General features: G+C 46.5%; 1 protein-coding gene across 1 annotated transcript in view; it reads right to left on the reverse strand.

Moving 5' to 3' along the window:
- The window catches only part of LOC311326938 (protocadherin-15-like), a gene marked incomplete at both ends in the record, with an annotated part of 148,762 nt that extends 127,404 nt beyond the window's left edge, over nt 1-21,358 (reverse strand). Inside the window, one exon of the mRNA XM_084459917.1 lies at nt 21,144-21,358. Within this exon, the coding sequence (XP_084316043.1) occupies nt 21,144-21,358 (215 nt within the window). The remainder of the gene's footprint in view (nt 1-21,143) is intronic.
- Nucleotides 21,359-25,515: the final 4,157 nt, after the last annotated feature.

The following is a 25,515-nucleotide window of genomic DNA, read 5'->3' on the forward strand; positions in this document are numbered from 1 at the left end:
CTCTCCAGGTGAGACCACCCTCTCCAGGTGAGACCATCCTCTCCAGGTGGGCTCGTCACGGTTGGTTTGTTGCGGAACCGGTCACAATTTCTATGTTCACACATCAAAATCGTAATACGAGGGAAACACGATCAATTGCGGAATAAAACCCCTGGTGTGAAAACACCCTTAGTTTTTAGTGATCACGGGCATAGCAATCTTGCTACGGGTTCACGACGACATCACTAAGGAAGTTGTTAAATTAAATTGCAAAAGCGGCAAGAGCCGGCTAACGGACAAAGTGACCTACGACATGGTGCAAAAATGCATCTCAGATCATTTCAATGACAAAAATGGACCGGGACCAGGAGTAGCTAGCAAGTTTTCAAATAGGTAAGAATGCATTATATTTATTTGTGGTTATTGCTGTCGCTGTGCAGAATGGGTGTAATGGTCAGTATCAAATTTGTAGAAGGCTGTAGCCTGGAATTGGCAATGCTATGAGCTGATCGACATACTTACAAAATTACATTCATAACTACAGTAGCAGGAGGGGTTTCCCAATGATATTGCACCAGTTGATGTGTTCTTTTGGATATCCTGTGTTAATGGCATGTTTTAGGCTAACAGTGTTGTGACAAAGAGCTGTTTGTTTATGTAATTGATCAGTCCAACTTGAACTTTTCGAACGTGTCTAATCATGTGTGAATGATCGTGTGTGTGTGCGTGTGTGTGTCTGTGTGTGTGTGTGAGAGAGAGAGAGAGTGTGAGCGAGCGACAGAAAATGAGAGAGAGAGAGGGGGGGGGTATTTCCCTGGCAAATACTAGCCTAGATTATAGACAACAGCTCAGCACTCCAGTCTAAATACCCTCCCCCCTGAGCAGAATGTCTGCTTAAAAGTGTGGTGAAGGGATCCTGTGTAGATCCATTACCCTCTGCATCAACTCTCATCTTCTCGTTTTCCCATAATGCACTCATAATACCTGTAATCCAGTAAGCCCTAAAGAGCAGAGCTGAACCAGAGTTGGGAAAAGAGGTGCCTGTGCTCAAACCAGGGACACATGGCTACATGCTCCGCCTATGGCATTTCCAGTACGATTAAAAATGGAAGACGACAAAATCCCAGCAAAGACTGGGATGAGAATGGAAGACTGGATGATCAGTTTGTAAGGTTAGGCTTACTGAGCATCCAAGCAGAAGGGATAAGACCATCCACATGTCTACATGTCTACTGGAGCTGAGAGAGCACACACACACAAACACACACACACACACACACACGCACGCACGCACACCATTGCCATAAGGGACAATAGGTTAGCATGATGCTTCCACAACCCTACAATAATGTGTGCAGGGAATAGAGTATAAGATGTCAAACATGACCCTATGTTGTTAATGATACAATTTGTTATTTATTACAGGCTTTTCAATGACAGAAAAAAAACATCATTTGGGAGATGTGTTTGGACCTAACTGGATGCCACAACCTCACAGTGTATCTGTGGAACACAGCACTGTGTTCTAGTGATGCACATAGCACTCTGTCAGCAATGAACAGGGTTGAACCGAGCCTGAAAATGCCTCCTCATCCTTCAAAAAAGACAACAGCAATCTCTCTTCCTCTCTCTCCGTTTCCATCGCTGTCTCCCTTTCTCCCTTTCATCTGCTCTCCCTCTCCCTCTCTCTCTCTCTCTCATCAGAGCTACATCTTTTCACCCCCCTGCCCCATGAGGCAATCTCTCTTCTTTTCTCTGTCCCTCTCACTCCATCACTCTCTCTCTCCTCCCCTGCTGATGATTGTTGAACACAATGGAACCATCAGATGCCATTTGCTTGGGCGGTCATCATAACCACCATAACTTTGACATTATGTTCTTTTCGGAGAAACGCTTAATTATGTTACAAACCCTTTCATAAAACTCTGGGTGCTTTTCCTGGCCCTATGTGAGTCTCTCCAGAACTTCCCACCAAAGAACACCCCCCCCCCCCAAAAAAAATTTAAAAAACAAACAAAAAACAAACAAAAAAACATGAACACATGGAGAGATTGACAGGAAAACACAATTCTTCAGCTTTAAGACGCTGAAGGCCACTGAAGGAAGGGGGGTGCTAGCTATTGAATTCCAGGAGAGCTTACAGGTTTTTCTCAGGGCCGAAAATCATGCTGTCACATTACCCCGCTGTAGCAGCCAAAGCCACGTGAGTGAGTGGGGAACAGGGAGAATGGGAGGACAGAGTGAGTGGGGAACAGGGAGAATGGGAGGACAGAGTGAGTGGGGAACAGGGAGAATGGGAGGACAGAGTGAGTGGGGAACAGGGAGAATGGGAGGACAGAGTGAGTGGGGAACAGGGAGAATGGGAGGACAGAGTGAGTGGGGAACAGGGAGAATGGGAGGAAAGAGTGAGTGGGGAACAGGGAGAATGGGAGGACAGAGTGAGTGGGGAACAGGGAGAATGGGAGGACAGAGTGAGTGGGGAACAGGGAGAATGGGAGGACAGAGTGAGTGGGGAACAGGGAGAATGGGAGGACAGAGTGGAGGAGGAAAGATTGCAGATGCAATGCAGGCTGGCTGGCCCTCAATCGGGGTAAATCAAGCACTGCCAGCAATTCCCTGATCAAAGGGGGAAAGACATTGGTGTTTCTGTTCTGTGTCTATAGAGGCTCTCACCACGGCAGCGGGGACTTTCTGTCTACACACCGGCCTGATTAATAAAAGACAATTGCATGCTGTTTACATAGCTGCTGCTCCAGATCTGAATATGGCTGCTCTGAGGGGCTGGAATTGACAGTAGAGGAGTGGTGAAGGGAGGGAGGAGGAGGGGAGAAAAGAAGAGGGGAGAATATAGGGGAGGGAACAGGACGGGGAGGGGGGAGAGGAGATCATAAGAAACCCTACTGTATCTGCTACAGAGAGGCTTGGATACAACTCAGCTTAACAGCACTCAGCTTCTCATGAATCTTCAGACACATGAATTTTCATGATTTAGTGTCTTGAACTTGCTATAACAACTACAGTAGCTACATTAGAGGTTAACAAATCTGAGATGAGTTATGAAGAAGTGTTATAGCCAAGCAGTGCTTAACGTTAATGGAGACCGTAACTGAATGACAGCAGTGATTTAGCAATCACCCATGGGGTCCTTTTAACATTCAATTGAAGGTTAATTCTTTCCCAAAACACAAATACTTCTCCATCCCCCACTCTTGTGACTGAGCATACCTTATTTCTTTGAGATAGACAGACCTACTAGACAGAGGGGTTCAAACAATGTCCTTCATAAATGAGAGAGGTAAGGACAAAGAGAGAAGAGGAGAGGGATAGAGAGGGAGAAAGAGAGAGAGGGAGATAGACAAGAGACAGCAACAGAGATATATTCTTTCAGCGCAGTCATGATTCATCCTGTCTCATTCACGCCTTTGCCCAGCAGAGAGGTGCATACTGGGTGAGATAATGGTGACTGAAGAGCAGACATCCAAACCAACGCCTCCTCTCAACAATCCTTTAACAGAGGCTTCAGAGGAGGAGAATGAGAGCCTGGAAGTCAGCCTTCCTTGCAAAAAAACAACAACAACCATTTTGCGATACAGTCTCAACTTCTAGCTGCCCAGAATGATTTCAGTGGGCGGGAATACTAGCCTTGACAGACTATTCCTTCAGCCAGCATTACAAAATGTTTTCCAAATCCAGTCAGAAGAGCGGCCGAAAATGTATTTTATTCCGAGAAACCCCGCTAGTGAATACTCTTGTTTAATTGTTGTTACTGAGTTATTTTTGCAATAACTGCCCTAATGGCTGTTTATTCTACTAATGTTAATGTTAATGTCAATGATAATGCTAATGCTACTATTAATATTAACGTTAATGCTAATGCTGATGTTAATGTACAGGTTAATGTTAATGCTAAAGCTAACGTTAATGCTAATGCTAATGCTAATGCTAATGTTAAGTTTAATGTTAATGTTAATGTTAATGCTAATGTTAATGTTAATGTTAATGTTAATGTTAATGTTAATCCTAATCCTAATCCTAATGTTAATGCTAATGTTAATGTTAATGCTAATGCAAATGTTAATGCCAATGTTAATGTTGATGTTAATGCTAATGTTAACCAGCTCGCTGCTTCGGGACACTGTTCTATGACAACTCTACACAAGCCCAGCATGTCACGTGTCGTGCCAAACACAGATTCTCTTTCAGATTGAAGTGTTCTGGAGAGCTGGTCTGTGAATGGGATGTCCTTGGAAGGGACATATTCAGGATCCTCACATCAGTCTGAGGGCTTCACACTGTAATAGAATTCATAATTACTATATATTACTATATAATCATGTTTATATGGTACTTATGTTTATGTGTTAGTTATGTGTTAGGCCTGCTGTCCCGGGCTGTTTTCCTTGACCTGAGAAAGGCTTTTGACTGCGTAAACCATAAGGTATTACTTGCCAAACTGTCAAGGTTTAACTTCTCCACCAATGCCCTCAAGTGGGTGGAGTCATACCTAAGTGACAGAACCCAATGATGTGAAAGTCCACAGCCACCAATCACCCGCACTGCCCTGTCATACTGGCGTCCCACAAGGCTCTATACTGGGAACACTTCTATTTAGTCTCTACGTCAACGACCTTCCTTCTGTGTGCCCTGGCATTGAGATCCAGCTATACGCTGACGACACAGTGATCTACGCGCATGGCAGCACCAAGGAACTGGCTGCAGCTAAACTCACTGATGCTATGGTCCATATTACAGCTTGGCTCAACCAATCATGTCTCCAACTTAACATAGCAAAAACAGTCAGCATGTTCTTTTCCAAAAAGCCATGTACCGCTCCGGATCCAGACATAATGTTGGCAGGAAAGAAACTACAGGCTGTCTCTGAGTTTAAATATCTGGGCGTAATGATTGACTCCCACCTGTCATTCAAATATCACAGTAAGAAGACAATTTTAGATTCATCCGATCCTCCATGACCACAGATGCTGCCAAGTTATTTATGAATTCAATGATAATGTCACACCTCACATATTGCCTGACAAGTGTTGCACAAGCTAACAGAACAACACTTAAGCCACTAGAAACTCTATACAAACACACCCTCAAAGTCCTGGACTGGAAGCCAAATACATATCATCACTGTCTTATCTTACAAAAATATAATCTTTTGAGCTGGGACAACATAATTAGACATACAAATCTGTGCCTTGTTTTTAAAATATTGCACAACACTGCCCCCCCTCCACTTTGAACCTTTATCATGCAGAGGTCTAATATTTTCAGGACAACCAGAGGTTCTTCTCAAGGTGACTGTATTGTGCCGATCAGAAAAAGCGCCTTTAGTCATTCTGCATTCTCTGTTAAGGCATCATAGGAGTGGAACTTAGTGCCGGGGCACATCAGAGAACTGAGTAGCTACCGTTCCTTCAGAAATGGAACTTAGTTCCAGGGCACATCAGAGAACTCAGTAGCTACCGCTCCTTCAGTGAGCAATTAAAATCATGGCTTTTTAACAACCAGACATGTGTACACTGAATGTCCAATGGTGCTTGTTTGTCCTGCCCTTTGTGTATGCTTGGTCTTGTCAGTTCCTGCATGCTGTCTCAGTATTGTTTTTAGAGTAATTCTGTTTTTTAACCTCTGTAATGTATTATAAATGTATTTAATGCTTTTCTTACAGGTTGCCTTTTAAATATCTGGCCAGGGACAGCAGATGGAAACTAGCCATTTGGGCTAAATCTGGCTAATATATAGTATTGTACTATGGATGTATGTGCATTGTCCCTTCACAAATAAATAAATACAAATACAAGGGTGAGAAAGGAATGTGGGCTGCGTTTGTGTGTCCAGAGACAGACAGATGATGCATTATACTAGCAAAGGCCGAAATGGTATTTTTCAAGGTCAAGGGGCAGATGATCAGGAGACCCTAGGACGATGAGCTAACTAAAGGTCTACATTGTTTCAACAAACTGTCATAAACATTGTCAAATTATCTTTGTATCAGGTTCATTTGCGTCAGAGGACAGACTAGTATTTAAGACAGCGTGGGAAGCTGACCTGTGAGCCTTGTTCCTTACCGTACCTTGTTCCTTACCGTACTTGGTTCCTTACCGTACCTGGTTCCTTACCGTACCTGGTTCCTTACCATACCTTGTTCCTTACAGAGCCACTTGTTTGCCTTGTTTCTCTGGACATTCTTCAAGCTCAAATGAATTAAATCTACTAATTCTCATCCAGAGGGACAGTGTGGTTTATTTCATGGTATCCTACAAACTTAGTTTTTCCACAACAACACTCATAGGCCTGATGCTGCAAAGTGATGAAATCAATTCTAGGACTTAAACCATCTCAAAAGCATTTCATTTATGTTTTTTTTCTGTCAGCATCAGTCGTCCGTAACCCTATTAACTATCAGGTGTCCTTTCACTGTTAGCGCCAACTCGCAGCAGGAACCCTCTCACCAGCAGCATCAGAGCTGAGGGTTTCAGACACTATCTCCTACACACACCAAATCTTATTTCCAGAACACACTGTACTGTATTGGCAAAACACCAAGGTAATGGAGGTGTGTGACAGACCATAACTACCGACCAGGAGAGGAGATGAGATGACTCCAGGTACGGCATGTCATCTCTGCCAGGCAGTTTAGGACATCCACAGTCCTCCCTAGAGAAACATAACCTAGATGCTGTAGTGAAATGAAATAAAATGACATGACAGCTGTGATAGGCTCAGAGTGGGCTCCTAGCAGCGTGTGGGAGTGTTTCTGCTAGTGCATCTTGGCTGTGGGTGCAGTAAATTGATCTGGTCTACAGCCCACACACACACACACACACACACACACACAATTATTCATAGAAACTAGAGTCACAGTGAGTATAGAGATAAGAGGTGATGGCTTCAAACCCCATCCATTACACTCACGCTTGGACCTAACATAACATATTCCACAATCAGAGCCACTTCACGGAGGTACAGACTGGCCAGCAGAGGCTACAACAAACATGTTGGTCTCTGGCGCCATGGTTGAGTTGAACAGGAGCTCTGAGCATGAAACCTTCATCTGCTCTATGGTGCCATATTAGGAGGAGGGGGGACTGTACATAAGACACACGACACTTCATACCAGAGTATCCACTGTTAAAATGATCTTGACAACTGGCCAATGTATAAAGTTCGGCAGGTGTATTTCTCAGCACCCTCTAACATGCAGCGTTGCCTGTAAAGCTGTTTGGATCAGCAGTTTTCCACAGGGGCTGTCTGGTAAAAAGTAGTTCCATGTGGAACAATACGCTTCCGTACTACGGTCAATATACCAAGATCCATGATACCAACGGACAGCTTACAATACTACCAGCTACTGTAGCTAGCTACAGATAGCCTCCGATTAGCATTCGAGCTTACCGTAGGAATAAAGAAAGGTCAAAATACCACTACAGTTTGATATACATTACAGTGTTACATGTGTATAACATGTTACACATGTTTGATATACATTACAGTGTTACATGTTTATTACATGTTATACATGTTTGATATACATTACAGTGTTACATGTTTATTACATGTTATACATGTTTGATATACATTACAGAGTTTTCCCAAGGATGGCAGCCGAGGTAATGAACGTGCAGGTGTGGAATCATGTACAATCATGTACTTTCCTCACTGATGAAACGGTGCAGGTGCTCATCCAGGCCCTGGTCATCTCCCACCTGGATTACTGCAACTCCCTCCTCGCTGGGGCCCCGTCGTCAGCCAATAAACCCCTGGAACTTGTCCAGAAAGCTGCTGCTCGCCTGGTGTTCAACCACCCCAAGTTCTCCCACACAACTTCCCTTCTCCGTTCTCTACGCTGGCTCCTTGTAGCGGCTCGCATCCAGTTTAAAACCCTGGCGCTAGCCTACAGGGCAATGAAAGGGAAAGCCCCCTCCTACCTCCAGGCCATGGTCAAACCCTACACCCACTCCCGACCGCACCCCCACTACCGTCAGACTGAGCTACAACATGCGGAAGCAGAGTATCTTTGGGCTCACCGGACTGTATCGGTTTAGAAATTAAACCTGTGAGCCAGGCTGGATATCATAAACAAGTTTAAAGATAATGAGATTCTTCTCTGGAACCAAAAATCCAATAATGTGTTGTATGAATACAATTGACAATATTTCTCTTTCTTTCTTTCTTTCTTTCTTTCTTTCTTTCTTTCTTTCTTTCTTTCTTTCTTTCTTTCTTTCTTTCTTTCTTTCTTTCTTTCTTTCTTTCTTTCTTTCTTTCTTTCTTTCTTTCTTTCTTTCTTCTCTCTCTCTCTCTTTCTTTCTTTCTTTCTTTCTTTCTTTCTTTCTTTCTTTCTTTCTTTCTTTCTTTCTTTCGTTCACTCATTCTCCCCTCACTGTATTGCTCTTCTCTCTCCTCTCTTTCACCCATGTGTTCATGCAACATTCATGTCCATTAAATGTTATGATGAGTTTTATGGAAACTCAGCTCCAACTTGAGAGAAATTTGATCCAAGATCTTCAAACATCCTCTTTGAGACGGTGCTGGGAATTTTAAGACTGGATATTTTAATTGCATTTCAGCCATTAACTTCAGTGTCACAGACAAGCTCTTTACCATCTTTGAGTGCTCACTAGCGCACACACACTCACTCTCAGTCTCTCTCTCCTCATCCTACCCCTCTCTCCAATCTCTTTCTTCCCAGTCTCTCTCTCTCTCTCTCTCTCTCTCTCTCTCTCTCTCTCTCTCTCTCTCTCTCTCTCTCTCTCTCTCTCTCTCTCTCTCTCTCTCTCTCTCTCTCTCTCTCTCTCTCTCTCTCTCTCTCTCTCTCTCTCTCTCTCTCTCTCTCTCTCTCTCTCTCTCTCTCTCTCTCTCTCTCTCTCTCTCTCTCTCTCTCTCTCTCTCTCTCTCTCTCAGGTTTCTAGCTTTGATGAATTAGAGAAAATTAGTTAGGTAGCAATGAAACATTTCACAGTTAAAAGAATGACGAACTTAAAACCCAAATTACATAGTGTATAACACCATCTCTCTCTCACACACTCCCTCTCTCTCTGACAGCTCTACCAGGTCAATTCATCTGAGCATTTCATTTTCCTTAAGGAGGGTGGTCAGTCTATCCACTCTAAAGGCACTTTTCATCAGTATCAGCAGTAACCCTAATGAAATGAGAGGAGGGACTACAGGACCCAGCGGTGAACAGGAGGCTGCTGGAACGACAGATGCAACCCAGGTCTCAGTGTGGGCACTGTGCTCTCAGAAACAAGGAATGCAGTGTAGAACCAGGTGTCCCTACAGGGGAAAACCTTGACAATGCTTTTCAGGTCAGACCCAACTGCATGAACACAGCATGTACAGTAAGGCTACATAATCGAGAGAAAAAGAGATCGTCATCCAACAACTATCACTGCAGGCAGTATCATTTTCTTTAAAGCTCAATGAGATAACTTTTTTATAGTTCAATATTCACCTTTACTTGCTATTAGTTTATGAATAGGCTTTAGCAAGACCCCAAAAATCATATTTGTTACATGAGACTGCATGAGACCCTGTGAATTAATTATTTTAGAATTTCGGTGTACTGGCTAGTACACTAGCGGGAAATCTTGTGGTGGAAACGGAAGCGATGCGTTTTGCGTGTCACAATATCAGGAAGACAACAAACACTTCGTCCCGCGAAACGAAATCTGCAAAGCAGCCATGGCTGAATCCCATGTATTTACCTGCTTTGAAGCCATGCTTCCAGAAAGCCCATTGAAGTAGCTACAATCTTCCAATCCAGTCTGCTCCAAGCACGTTTGCTATCATATTTTTCCCCCATCATTACTGCGAGTGAGTGGGGGATTGCGGTTCTTAAAATGCAGTGCCAATTTTATCACGACCAGAGGGGCCGCCAAAGTGCCGAGTTATCTCATGTCGCTTTAAGGGTCTACAGTTTTCTTTAAGGGCCTATGAACACACAAGACTTACAGCAGTCAGGCACCCATTGATGAAAGAGCTTTAGAGACAACCCATTCAGGCTCTGCTGCATTCCAGCCTCAGTCACACACACACACACACACACACACACACACACACACACACACTCGTTCAAGGACCAACACATACACAAACACACACGCCTTCATTTGACCAAGTGAATCAACCCTCTCGTAGATTGAATGCTTACACAGATACGGGGCCATTACTTAACTTACTTAGCTTGATCATCTCTGTTGAACTAACAAGAGCCTCCTGACCCTGCCCCCCCCACCTGACCCCCCCGGACCCCGCCCCCGCACCTGACCCCCCCCGGACCCCGCCCCCCCACCTGACCCCCCCCGGACCCCGCCCCCCCCGGACCCCGCCCACCCACCTCCACCAAATGAAAGCACCTCTGTCCGTTTACCTTTCAGACCCTGAGGAGGGAGACAAAAAGGGATGGAATGAAAGCAGGACTGATGGATGGAGCAATGACTCGCGGCATGAATGGGATGTTAAATTAAACAGAATCTGGGTCCTCCTGATGAGATATATAAAGTCAGTAATGAAGTTTGCTTCCTTGAAGGCTAAAGCATAGAGCACTGGCCAGGTCAGCAGGTATTGATTTAACATAAAACTGTTATTGATGGAAGCATGCGATCATCATCAGACACTCATTCTTTTATATTCCTGAAATGATTATTGTAATTGCATACGTAAACATTAATCGGCTAGTAAACCTCCAGAGAACGGATCCGACCGGACCGGATCAACCCCTGGGTTCCAGGCCAGCGGGGTCAGACGTGGAGGCGTGGGCGGGAGAGAGGAGGCCAGGCTGCCGGTCCCTGACTGGCTGGGCTCTTCTAAGCGCCCCTGAGGAGGCCGGCCTCTGGAAAGGTCAAGTGCAGAGGAGGCCGGCCTCTGGAAAGGTCAAGTGCAGAGCTAATGTGTGGTTAGAATGGCTGGCTGCCTGCAGCTGCACACCTGGGCTCTGCTCACAGCAGTACAACACCTGCTGACAGTGGGAGGCGTGGCCGAAACTTGGCCAACCAATCAGGGGAAAGGAGGCCACTGGGTCCCACATAGTCACACAGTGAGTGGCTGCCCGGTACACAACAATGACAATGACAACAACAACAACTTCTACTAAAAATGGACCTTGAAAGCATTTTGTGGCTTTGTCCGCGTGCACGTGTGCAAGCAGGACATGTTTAGTATACGTTACATTGAGAGTTTTATGCCAGTCTGTGGCATAATCCTAACCGTTCCCATGTTGAGATATGGCTGGCCATTTCAATCCCCCCCCCCCCACACCCTCCCAATGACAGTGAGGGTAGTCCAAAAAAAATGAATGGAGGTGAATGGGCAGCCATGTTTTGGCGGCTCTGTGGCCTCCTCAGGTCAGATCCGCTCCAAAATTGAATGGGTTCCAAGTTGGCCCATGCAACATGCCTCCACTGAGTTTCATGAAAATCGGTCGGGTAGTTTTAGTGTAATCATGTTAACAATTCAACCAATAACCGCCCCCCCCCCCCCGAAAATATTGTCTATCGTCCTGCGCTGTCGTTGGGGCGGAGGTAATAAATAAGCACACGCCACCGAAAACAATAACAACAACAACAGCAGAAGCAGCTCTAGATTGTCCCTCTAGACCTCTCCAGTGCATTTGCCTCAATCCGTTACCGTGGCACCAGAACAGTCAAGAACTCAACTGATTGAAAACATCTCCAAGCTTCATTAAAAGAACGAGTGGGCTTTGTTTGCTCAGTCTGGCGCTGTAATTACATGTGTGGGTGACGTGTGTCTCAGAGAGGCACAGACACAGCGCTGCGATAATTGACTTGGCTTTGTTTGTGATTAAATATGTATTTTCTTTCCGACAATATTAATCAATAGAATAATTGAAAACAAGTTAATTGATATAGGGAAGAATGCCAGCCCATCCCTTCTTTCAATCTCTCAAACATCGAAGCATCCAATTAGTGGTTATATTTTCAATTAAATCGTTAATTACTTCCGCTGGCTTTTAAAACTAATGCCAAGTTGGATGATCGCATGATCGGAAAGTCACAGGAGAGACAGTCCAGGTAACACACTGGAAACACCATGATGATATGATGTCTGTATAGTGATCATGTGAGCACCATGATAAACACCATGATGATATGATGTCTATGCAGCAGTCATTACGATTATTTGGAACTTTCCTCTGGTTTACTGTTCAGCAAAAGAGCAACCGACGTGAACGATCTCCAGACATTCCAGAGGACAAACTCCCGTCTAGACAACGCGCACAAGACCATCAATCAATCAACCTGTCATCACCCCAACATTCGGACTTGCCCCTCCAAGAGCTCTACCGGACTGCTGCCATAGAATAGCAATTTAGCTAGAAGGGCTTCCGGTGGCAGGGTAACCCTAACCCTAACCCTAACCCTGACCCTGACCCTGACCCTAACCCTAACCCTAACCCTAACCCTAACCCTGACCCTGACCCTAACCCTGACCCTAACCCTGACCCTGACCCTGACCCAAACCCTGACCCTGACCCTGACCCTAACCCTGACCCTGACCCTGACCCTGACCCTGACCCAGACCCTGACCCTGACCCTGACCCTGACCCTGACCCTGACCCTGACCCTAACCCTGACCCTGACCCTGACCCTAACCCTGAACACGCTTCACACGCTCGCAGCCTTCCCTCTCTATCTAATGAAACTCAGCACAGAACCCTTTCCTCTCCTTTCTGAACTTTAATGTTTGTTACATTTATCAGTCAGGTTATCAGTCAGGTTATCAGTCAGGTTAGGGTTAGGGTTAAGGGTTAAGTCAAGCAGGCGGCGTGGAACATAAGCAGTCCTCATTAATAGTTGAGCAACAGCAAAATGATGATGAAGAGAGAGAAAGGAAATTGGGGCAAGTTAGAGCAGACCTAAATGCTTTACTCGGGCGGAAAGCTGAGTTCTTGGTACATAGAGTAAGACAAACCCAATACTTGAATGCAAACATCCCGAGTTATATTCTGTCTAGGGAAATACACAGGAATGATCAGAAAGCGGATATAGTCTCTATTAAAAACAAAGATGGTACCCTTATATATGACCCAACAGTAATTAATCAGGAATTCCAAATATTCTATGAACAACTCTATTCATCAGAAGTTTGCTTATCAAAAGACAATTTAGACTCCTTCTTTGAAGGCCTAAATTTACCTAAGCTATCAGAACCACAAATACAGTTATTAGAATCCCATATCACATTAGATGAACTACATGATGCACTTAAAGACATGAACCGAGGTAAATCCCCAGGCTGGGATGGGATCCCTCCAGAGGTGTACCTGGAATTCTGGGAAGAATTCGGCAGTTTAGGTATAAGATCTGAATTAGGCAGTTTAAGTATAAGATCTGAATTAGGCAGTTTAAGTATATAGCATTAAATACGGTATAGGATTGTACAGCCCTCTTAATGTGTAGCCCTGGTTACAAATTCATGGGTACCAAATGTAGTCCAAGATCTGCCATATTTGTGCCCTACACAGGTGTGACAATTTGTCTGATTGCATAGGATTCTATGCACTAGAGCCAATTAGACCACTTGATATACCTGTGGACGACACAAAGATGGCAGGTCTAGGACTACATTTGGTACCCATGAATAGCTTTGAAAGAATAACATGTGTGTGTGTGTGTGTGTGTGTGTGTGTGTGTGTGTGTGTGTGTGTGTGTGTGTGTGTGTGCGTGCGTGCATTTGTGTGTGTGTGTGTGGCATGTAGCACAGTGTACAATTTCATCTGTCTGGGTTACATAGTGAAAGAGCACAAGTGCCAGATGAAAGGCAGAGTGTAAATCTAGCGTGTCTCACCCAGCAGGATCATCTGCACGCCTGCAGAGGAGAGAGGGGCTGCATGCGTTTTGAGAGAGGGGCTGAGAGAGAGAGGCTGAGAGAGAGAGGCTGAGAGAGAGGGGCTGAGAGAGAGGGGTTGAGAGAGAGGGGTTGAGAGAGAGAGGGGTTGAGAGAGAGAGGCTGAGAGAGAGAGGGGCTGAGAGAGAGGGGCTGAGAGAGAGAGGGGTTGAGAGAGAGAGGCTGAGAGAGAGAGGGGTTGAGAGAGAGAGGGGTTGAGAGAGAGGGGCTGAGAGAGAGAGGGGTTGAGAGAGAGGGGTTGAGAGAGAGGGGCTGAGAGAGAGAGGGGTAGAGAAAGAGAGGGGTTGAGAGAGAGAGGGGCTGAGAGAGAGGGGCTGAGAGAGAGGGGCTGAGAGAGAGGGGCTGAGAGAGAGAGGGGTTGAGAGAGAGGGGCTGAGAGAGAGGGGCTGAGAGAGAGAGGGGTTGAGAGAGAGAGGGGCTGAGAGAGAGGGGCTGAGAGAGAGAGAGGGGTTGAGAGAGAGAGGGGCTGAGAGAGAGAGGGGTTGAGAGAGAGAGGGGTTGAGAGAGAGAGGGGTTGAGAGAGAGGGGCTGAGAGAGAGAGGGGTTGAGAGAGAGGGGTTGAGAGAGAGAGGGGTTGAGAGAGGGGCTGCATGTGTTTTGACAAGAGAGAAACTTTCATGTGTGTCCTGCGACACATTTCCATAGCCTGCTGTAAGACCTTCCAACCCAGTAAATTCATCAAATATTTACTGTGAGAATCCACAGTTCTCAATTACAAATCGCCCACACACAATGTGGATCATACAATTGCCATACAAAGACAAACAGAGAGAGATTTTGTGTGTGTTTTGTGTGTGTATGTGTTTTGTTTGTGTGTGTGTGTGTGTGAGAGAGAGAGAGAGAGAGAGAGAGAGAGAGAGAGAGAGAGAGAGAGAGAGAGAGAGAGAGAGAGAGAGAGAAATCCCCCGATTCTTGTCATAGATGCTGGCTGTCGGGCTACCTTTTTCAAAAATGTTGCTGCTTGTGTTTTAGACCGCTGTGTCTTCTTGATTATTATTATTATTACTGTGACACTTTGCTTGAACAGAAGTCTGTTGTGTGTAGGTGTGGCTTGGTTGTGCAGGCTATACGACTGTGTGGCTGGACATCCAACATAATTGGATGTTAAACTGTATTTGCCTGCTATCCTTGGTTGACCGCTAGTTTTGTCTGCTGTATTTTTCATCCTTTATCTGACTGAGGTTTGAGCAAATTATGGGTAAAACCCATGGTGCCGACTATGGTGCTGAAATAGCCTACAGTATCAGCAGTTGTGTTGCTTAAATAATACCATGGTACTGGCCTGAAATAGAACACCTAATTGTAATCTGAATTTCTTTCCATTCACGTAAGATTCCCCTTGGATCTGTCTTGCATCTCCATACAGCCTATAGAGGCCCACTCTGAGGTCCCCGCCCCCTCTGCAATGAACCATTAGCTCCGCCCCTGAAGCACACCCATGTGGACCAGGTCTCAGAACATCATCCACCATGTGGGCCAGGTCTCAGAACATCATCCACCATGTGGGCCAGGTCTCAGAACATCATCCACCATGTGGGCCAGGTCTCAGAACATCATCCACCATGTGGGCCAGGTCTCAGTCATCCACCATGTGGGCCAGGTCTCAGAACATCATCCACCATGTGGGCCAGGTCTCAGAACATCATCCACCATGTGGGCCAGGTCTCAGAACATCATCCACCATGTGGGCCAGGTCTCAGAACATCATCCACCATGTGGGCCAGGTCTCAGTCATCCACCACGCTCAATCCAGGGAACACACACCCTCCTTCTACCATTAAGAAGACACACAATCCAAAGGAACTCTTGAAGGGACGGTCTGACTGACACCCATGTTTGGGGACTGGCAGCATCCAATTACACAGGTGGGGGTCGATGCCAATTTGTATAACGGAAACTACAGAGCTGATGGCAGAGAGAACACACACACAAACAAGCACACAAACACACAGCTCTGAGAATGCTAAGACAACATTTAAATTGCCGGGTGAACTTTTTCTTTAACGCTCATATCAATATGTAGTAATGCAATATGTGCTCACTTGGCCAGCTAGCCCATGTATCCAGCCCCTTACTTGCAAGGCTGTTCTGTACAAGTCAGTATTCATGTGTTCCTGCGCCCGTCTGTCGGACCACACACACACATTTCTTTTGTGGCGGTGGGCATCTGTTCTGCTTGGACCGTGCAGTCAGAGCTGGTTAGTCAATGTACATTGTTGAGTAATGAGGACTGATCTAAGGGAGACACCCTCTTAGATATATTAGAATGGATTTTCCAGAGTTCTCTATAGGGCTATCCATCTCTGCGCCAGAGAGAACACATAGGAACCAATCAGGAAGGAGAAGTGTGGGAAGCTATTGATAGAGCAACAGATCAATCGTTTGATCCTGACCAAGTATTAATGTAACCAATGTGGATCAAACCCGGGTCTCCTAAGCTTAATGGCAACCATTAGACCAAGATGCCAACTCTGTGGTGTGAAACAACTCTACCAATCTCATAATGAGCTCCTGGGTCCAAACCAGCTGTGCTGTATTTGAGCAGGACTGGTGAGCGGTCGAGGTCAGAGGTGAAGGACTGGTGAGCGGTCGAGGTCAGAGGTGAAGGACTGGTGAGCGGTCGAGGTCAGAGGTGAAGGACTGGTGAGCGGTCGAGGTCAGAGGTGAAGGACTGGTGAGCGGTCGAGGTCAGAGGTGAAGGACTGGTGAGCGGTCGAGGTCAGAAGTGAAGGACTGGTGAGCGGTCGAGGTCAGAGGTGAAGGACTGGTGAACGGTCGAGGTCAGAGGTGAAGGACTGGTGAGCGGTCGAGGTCAGAGGTGAAGGACTGGTGAACGGTCGAGGTCAGAGGTGAAGGACTGGTGAGCGGTCTAGGTCAGAGGTGAAGGACTGGTGAACGGTCGAGGTCAGAGGTGAAGGACTGGTGAGCGGTCGAGGTCAGAGGTGAAGGACTGGTGAGCGGTCGAGGTCAGAGGTGAAGGACTGGTGAGCGGTCGAGGTCAGAAGTGAAGGACTGGTGAGCGGTCGAGGTCAGAGGTGAAGGAGGTCCAGTAGCGTTTTTAGCTTATATGCCACCCTGGGGAACCCCCCCCCCCCCCCCCCCCCCGCTACGGCGCCCCCCACTTTCAGTTTCGTTTTGTAAACGTGAATTTTCCATTTGTGAACAAGTTCCGATTGTGAATAATAGACTGTCGATTTGTTGTTTACTTTTCGCGGCTCCTCTTGCCACCCTCTGCCATGTCGCCCATGCCTAAATACGCCACTGATGAGGTCAGAGGTGAATGTGCTCACCCTCCCTGCTCCGCACCATGGCTGGGCAAGATCTGAACCAGTCATACACATGCACATCTGATCCTCAGAGAGTCTGGAGATTTGTGATACACACAAACACACACACACACACACACACACACACACAGACAGTCAACCCCCCCACCCCATCTCTCTCTATCTCTCTCTCGCCCTCTCTCTCTCCCTCTCTCTCTCTCTCTCACACACACACACACACACACACACACACACACACACACACACACAGACAGGCAACCCCCCTCCCCCCATCTCTCTCTCTCTCACACACACACACACACACACACACACACACACACACACACACACACACACAGGCAACCTCCCCCATCTCTATCTCTATCTCTCTCCCTCTCTCTCTCTCTCTCTCTCTCTCACACACACATACAGACAGACAGGCAACCCCCCCATCTATCTCTCTCTATCTCTCCCTCTCTCTATCTCTCTCTCTCTCACACACACACACACACATACAGACAGGCAACCCCCCCATCTCTCTCTCTCTCTCTCCCTCTCTCTCTCTCTCACACACACACAAACACACACACACACATACAGACAAGCAACCCCCCCATCTCTCTCTCTATCTCTTCCTTTCTCTCTCACACACACAGACAAGCAAACACACACAACCACCCCCTGTCTGTCTCTCTCTCTCTCTCTCTCTCTCTCTCACACACACACACACACACACACACACACACACACACACACACACACACACACACAGACAAGCAAACACATGCCAAAACACTATAGCCTACACACGACAGCCCGTGAGCAGTAGGCTATATTATCTAAAATGAACATACATGTTTACATGGTAGCCTACAGTTGCATAGTAGCGGTGTAGAGCCTACCTAGTGCCCTGTCAGATATCTTGCGCCTGCCACTTGTAGAGTGACATGCGAGGCTACATTATCTAATCTCAGATTCACAAGGAAACCAAAACTTGAACCATGAAACATCTCAACGATCTCGAAAGGATTAGCAAAAACACATTTTCATGTAGCAGTGTATCGATTGACACCCTAAATAGATGAGCTTGACATGTTGACAGAGTTAGATAATTCTGATGTTGATCGATGGGCTCAGTGTCGGCGCTGACGTCCCTTGACAAATCCACAATAGGACTGTGCTATGTTGATTTAGTCTCCAGCACCAAAATGCCAATATCATTGATTAGCCTATGGCATGAAATTAGCGTGCCGAACAGCGTAGAGAAGTCTGATCAATCAACGTAGCCTATCAGCGGCTGCCATGTAGGGCCACTGTGGTTTATACCACAGTAAAGAATACAGTGAGCTTGCTTACCTCTATGTAACAGCCTATAAGAGACGTCCCATAGGCGACACGAGAGAGTCCAAGAAAAAAAAGAGGAAGAATCTCAGGTCGATGGATATTCTTTCACTTGTGACCAGAATGTCTTCAGAGGAACACACAGGCTCGCGGGTGGTACTATATGACGGTAGTCTTCTCTTGGTCCCCCGAAGCTCTCGCAAAGTTTCCCCTCTGCGGCTCTCCGGAGCACAGTGGCTGCGTGGTACACGGAAGAGAGGAAAGATGAGCCTGTCTGAAATGTTGTCCTCAGTTCTCCACAGGTGACCGAGAGACTAATGAGCATCGCAAGAGCCGTAGTTAATGCACCGGAAGACAGAGAGAGAGAGAGAGAGAGAGAGAGGGGGGGGTCGAGCGAGAGAGCCGGTGAACGGTGCTTTCCTTGAGCTCCAGCGCCCCCCTCAGCGGTAAGAAATATAAATATAAGAAACACTGACTGACTGCATGTGTCACTGTGGGGCTGCATTAAATATAATATCTTATAACTGCGTGTTGTATAACTGTGTATTTCCTATAACTGAGTTTAATTGAATGTGTGCGCCTATAAGCATAGCGACTCATACTGCAGGATCTGCTTCCGTCATCCGTCATATTTTCTTACTCTGTAAGTCTCCTTAATTGGGTATCTTGAAAGGCTACTTACCATATTATTATTAACAGTCATTCATAGGCTAGCCTACTGTGAAAGTCAACGAAAGTGCTTTGTTCGTTTACGTGGTCGTTGACATCTTTCTGCTCTGTGAGCTAAGTGTCAGGGGGGCACGAGGTAAGCCCGTAGGCTGAGCTGCATCCAGCCTGTCCATCTGCTGCGCAGTAGGGTTAGGGTTAGGGTTAGGGTTAATGACTAACATTAAGGGCTCGCGGTAAGGACAGGTTTCAGAAGAGAAACATTGAACAGGTAGGCAACAAAGAGACTGCGATTGGACGGCATGGTCATAGTTGGCTGAGCAACCAAACAGCATAGTCTATAAAATGCGATAGATTTCACCCGATGCATTTCAGGACCATGGACAGCTCCCAGGCACTGTAAAAAAGGATTTTGGAGGGTAAATACAACCCTTACTTCAAGTATATGGTTCAGCAAGTGAATGTATAATAATGTGTAAATTCTACTGGCAGTACCTTTTTACACTAACAACTGTAACATTAAAAATAATAATAAAATCTACTCAAAGACGATTAGTCCTGCAACTTGCGCATGCGTCGGCGCTGGCAGTGGTTCCCGTCATTTATTTCCTGGCGGGACTCAGGAGTGTCTGCTGCTGAGGATGGGTACTGGCCGTCCCCTATGTGTGTGTGTGTGTGTGTGTGTGTGTGTGTGTGTGTGTGTGTGTGTGTGTGTGCGTGCGCGTGCGTGCGCGCGTGCGAGTGAGTGTTTGAGTGAGTGAGTGTTTGAGTAAGTGAGTGTTTGAGTGAATGAGTGGGTGAGTGAGTGAGTGAGTGAGTGAGTGTTTGAGTGAGTGAGTGAGTGAGTGAGTGAGTGAGTGAGTGAGTGAGTGAGTGAGTGAGTGAGTGAGTGAGTGAGTGAGTGAGTGAGTGAGTGTGTGCATACATAGGGTTAGGGTTAGCCCTAACCCTAACCCTAACCCTGTCTATCCTTCTACCTGTTTTCTGTTTTTGGCACGTTAACACAAGCCCTATAGTATGTTCCATTTCTCTCTGAGGTGTCAGAGTAATTATAGAAATGGTTTGTTGATCCAGTTACATTCCGTGATGTTCCAGATTGTTTCAAATCGGATCTGATTCATTTTTTTTACTCTAAAATGGTGGCTGCTGCACTGCTGCATGGGTAACGACCTGACCCAGCGGGACTGGGAGGCTTCAGACGGCCTTCAGCGCACACACACACACACACACACACACACACACACACACACACACACACACACACACACACACACACACACACACACACACACACACACACACACACACACACAGTCTCCAGACTGATCCTCATTAGCTCAGTGTCAGGTGTGATGGTGAGATGGGCAGCATTCATTTGAGCCAGGATTCTTGTGTTCATGCAGCCATGCAAGGCTTTACTTCTCTAAAGTTAGCCTATCTGTGACAGAGAAAGAAAAACTGGATTGTAGTCGATACAAAGACTCAGAGTTCTCCACATTCAAGTGACCCTGACTCAGCAGATAAGACCATGGAGTTGAACAGTCGGGCGTTTCGTCCAACTCTCTGGTGTGTGAGTGCTGAGTGATCTATGCCCCCTCTGAAGCTATTGAGATGTCATCACCTGATCAATGAGCCACATGCCAATCAATGGCAGGAGAGAGGCGCCTATCCGACCAGGGCTGAGGCCTGAGTAACAAGGTCACCTTTGACTTTTACACATCAACAGGCAGAAACGATCTCAATAGAAGTGGTCACATATCAATATATGTGGCCAGGTAAAGAGAGGACTGGCAGAGAGTTTACTTTTCACAGGACATTTACATTACAGTCCTTTAGCAGATGCTTTTATCCAATGCTACATATAATAGTTGAATTTAATGTACAAGTGACTAAGAGCACAATCTAGTACTAAAGTCAAAGTGCCAGGATCCTGGTAGTACTAACCCTAACCCTAACCCACTAACCCTAACCCTAACCCTAACCCTAACCCTAACCCTAACCCTAACCCTAACCCACTTCATGAAGAGATGAGGATCCTGGTAGTACTTCATGAAGAGATGAGGATCCTGGTAGTACTTCATGAAGAGATGAGGATCCTGGTAGTACTTCATGAAGAGATGAGGATCCTGGTAGTACTTCATGAAGAGATGAGGATCCTGGTAGTACTTCATGAAGAGATGAGGATCCTGGTAGTACTTCATGAAGAGATGAGGATCCTGGTAGTACTTCATGAAGAGATTAGAGTTAGGCCTCAGAGTGACGGGGCAACCAGTCGCTCCAAGGTAGCAGAGCATAGCGGTTGGGAGGGGGTGTAGGATGTCAGCTTTCTGAATAAGCTCCAGAGGTTTAATGGCTGACGCCGGGGCCCCAGCGAGGAAGGAGTTGTAGTAGTCCAGGCGGGAGATGACCAGGGCCTGGATGAGCACCTGCGCCATTTCGTCATTGAAGAAAGGGTGAATCCCCCTGATGGTGTAGAGCAGGAATCTGCAAGAGCATGTAGTAGATGTGATATGTGTCGAGAACGACAGTTGGTCATCCATGGTCACACTTAGATTCCTTGCAGTCTGAGTTTGCGTCACGTGTGTCTTCAATGGTGATGGCCAGGTCCCGGTGTGGGCAGCCCTTCCCCAGGAGGAACAGCAGCTCAGTCTTGTCCAGGTTGAGCTTCAGGTGGTGTGTCGCCATCCACTCCAAGATGGCAGCCAAGCACGCAGCTCTGTATGCGTGTCTCCACTTGTGTGTCAGAAGGGGGTGTTATCATCATTGCAGTGCAGAGGCGATGCAAGCGAATGACAGAGCCCAGAGAGAAGGAAGAGGAGGACCCAGCACAGACCCTTGTGGAACCGCCGTAGTCAGTTTTTGTCTAATTAACCTAATTTTAAAAAATCTCAGATTATTTGCCAGTGCTCAAATCGTTAAGTCACAATTTGAAGGTTTCTGTCAATATAGTATTGTTGCTCTGTGTGTATAATAAGGGTTAGGGTTAAAACTAGAAGGATACAGTAATAATCTAATGCCATTTGGGTTCTCCGGAGCCCCTGCAGACCTCAGAGGGTTTTGATAGCTTTTCTTTCCACTCTTATACTTGCCCTGAGAAAGCATGCACTTTCACTGTCTGGTCTAGCTCAATATTATATTGACCAAGGTTGAGATTCACCAAGGTTGGGGTCCTTTTCAATTTGGTCTGTTCAGTCAATTCAGGAAGTGAGTTTGACTTAAAGGTAATTCGGATCTGCTCTAATTGCATGCAGTTGGCACCCCTCCACTGAGTTTCATGAAAATCAGTTTGGTAGTTTTTGCGTAATCTTAATGACAATCTAACTAACTAATAGACAAACTAACACACAGCACCAACTTCGTCCTGGGCGGAGGTAACAAATCCATGGCCTCCTCAAGGTGGAGGAGGAGGAGGAGGAGGAGGAGGAGGGGGGAGGAGGAGGAGGGGGATGTGAAGGACATAGCACACACACACACACACACACACACACACACACACGGATAGAGACCTTGCTCTCTAGACCATTTAGAGAGTCTCACATTTAATTGGCTGGATGTTTGAGGTTCATATTGTGACGTGTGTTTGGGTTAGGGTTAGGGACAGGGAGCACCACACCCTGAGGCTCTCTCCCTCTGTCTCTCTTTTTCTTTACCAATATTAGGAGGAATATCACCCAGGAAAGGCCATGCATCCTGCTCACTGAACCTCTTCCTCCATGTAATGCACCTGACACAACCCCACCTAAACCATTATCGCGAATGACTGGTATTCATTCAGAGAAGTGACATCTGCGCACGACCCTGTAGTTGCATATCCTTATAGGGGGCTGGCGGGGAGTTTACCTATGCTAATTCAGGTGAGCGGCCACAAGCTTCGAACTTGAGAAACCATGAGATTCGCCATTAAGAGAAGGCAGGTGAGAACTCATCCATTAAGAGAAGGCAGGTGAGAACTCATCCATTAAGAGAAGGCAGGTGAGAACTCATCCATTAAGAGAAGGCAGGTGAGAACTCATCCATTAAGAGAAGGCAGGTGCGAACTCTTCCAGCGGTTTACAAACACGTCGTGAATCAGACGGGAGCTTTCCTTAGAAATGTTCTTAGGAAGAAATTTAAGAACAGAACTTAATAAGATATTGGTGAATGAGGCCCATTGTGTTGACTCTGTGTATGAAATGCACTATACAAATAAAGTTAGATTTTTTTCTTTCTCTCTTTTGCTGTCTTTCTTTGTCTTTCTCTCTCACTCTCTCTGTCTGTCTCTGTCTCTCTCACTCTCTCTTTCTGTCTGTCTCTGTCTCTGTCAAATTCAAATTAAGATAGCTCATTGGCATGACATACTGTACACAGTAAATATTGTCAAAGCACAAAAAAATAAAACAACAATTCATAATAAGAACAAACAATTCAATCAATCAATCAATCAATCCATCAACCAGATAATCAAATCAAACAACGTACAATAACTTAATTGAATAAGCACTCTGCTGGTGTGACCGGCTAAATAAGCTGCTACTCTGTCCATCCAGGCTCAAGCATTCAAACTCATGGGCACAATACTCTTCCAGAAACGTATCTCTGTGTGTCTCTCTTTCTCTCTCTTTCTCTCTCTCTCTCAGCCACAGGGATCAGTTTTAGCTCATCTACTACTGTACAGTATATGGGCTAAGCATTATTGTCATGGGAACAGTCAACCTCGACTGCCATATAATCGCCATCAGTCATGGTCTGGCCCCGTACAGTATGTCGCCATGGCAACGGGTGCTATGGTAATCACGGTGCTGTGTCATGCCGTCTACTGTATCCTCCCCCACGCCCCCTCCCCCGCTGTAGACACGCCCCCTCCCAGACACCAACGCAACCGTCCAAGACTGACGGAGTTATCAGCAACTCCCGACTGTTTAAAGTTATGACAGCGATAATAGAATGAATTTGCCCAGAGCTTTTCCTGGCTCTCTGAGCACTTGAACTGAGTGGTGAGAATGTTGCTTCTTTCTGGGTGACAGTCACTCCCTCAAACAGCTGCCAGGATGTTCTCCCTGTGTGACGGACCCTAGCTCTCTGACACCTGCCACTGTGCTCTCTGCTTAGATGCCCCCCACACACACACACACGTGTACACACAAACATGCGCACACACACACACACACACACACACACACACACGCACACACACACGCCTGTATTGTTCATCATCCGCAGAGCAGAAGGAGTTTCTGTTGTTGAAAATATGTCATCCAGTCATCAGGCATGATCCTTCTATCTCAGTCACTGGGGTGACATCTAATGCCCCTCTTCTAGTCAGTCTGGAGAGGGTATGTATATGTATATGTATATATGTATGTATATATATAGGGTATATATGACTCACTGCAACACAGTATCGTTCACTTACTGTCAGACGCTGAGGTCCAGTGTCAGTCTCCACGCTCTCCAGGTCAGGTCAGCTCGCTGGTCAGGGTTAGTCCAACAGCAGGCACTACATAGTCCAGATACCGTACAAGCAACTTACAACTAGTGAGTCCATAGGTGTCCTAATGTACAGGAACCATAGCCTGGTGGATGAACTACCTGTTTCAGCCAACCAGCTATGACACTGGCAGGTTGTGGGGAGGGGGGGGGTTACCTGGGCTCTGTGGAGAAGGGCGGAGGGATACGCAGGTTGGGGGGAGGGGGGGGTTACCTGGGCTCTGTGGAGAAGGGCGGAGGGATACGCAGGTTGGGGGGAGGGGGGGGGTTACCTGGGCTCTGTGGAGAAGGGCGGAGGGATACGCAGGTTGGGGGGAGGGGGGGGTTACCTGGGCTCTGTGGAGAAGGGCGGAGGGATACGCAGGTTGTGGGGACGGGGGGGGTTACCTGGGCTCTGTGGAGAAGGGCGGAGGGATACGCAGGTTGGGGGGAGGGGGGGGTTACCTGGGCTCTGTGGAGAAGGGCGGAGGGATACGCAGGTCTGCGCCTGTGGCCACCTGCTTCACTGTGTCTGCAGTGAAAGGTGACCCCCAGGGATGGAATTACAGCTAAAAATGGGCGTGTGCTTTGGTCCCTGGTAACAATGGGATGTTGTCATGCCCTTGCAACTACAGAAGGCATTTGAGGAGAGGCTCTGTGTGTGTTGTGTTATCATGTTTTTTTTAGTGACTCTGGGTAACTCTTATTGTCAAGAGACGGCTGGAAGAATTCTGTGATGTGTGAATAGCATTTTATTTACCTAATAAGCATGTACATATGTATTTAGTGTTAGGGTTAGGGTTAGGGTTAGGGTTAACCCTAACCCTAATAAGCATGTACATATGTATTTAGGATTAGGGTTAGGGTTAGGGTTAACATGTACATATGTATGTGTGAGCAAGACATGCTGAGAGGAACTAGTACCATCTGTCTGTCTGTCTGC

The sequence above is a fragment of the Borostomias antarcticus genome (assembly GCF_949987555.1).
Source record: "Borostomias antarcticus genome assembly, chromosome: 29".
Classification (NCBI taxonomy): domain Eukaryota; kingdom Metazoa; phylum Chordata; class Actinopteri; order Stomiiformes; family Stomiidae; genus Borostomias; species Borostomias antarcticus.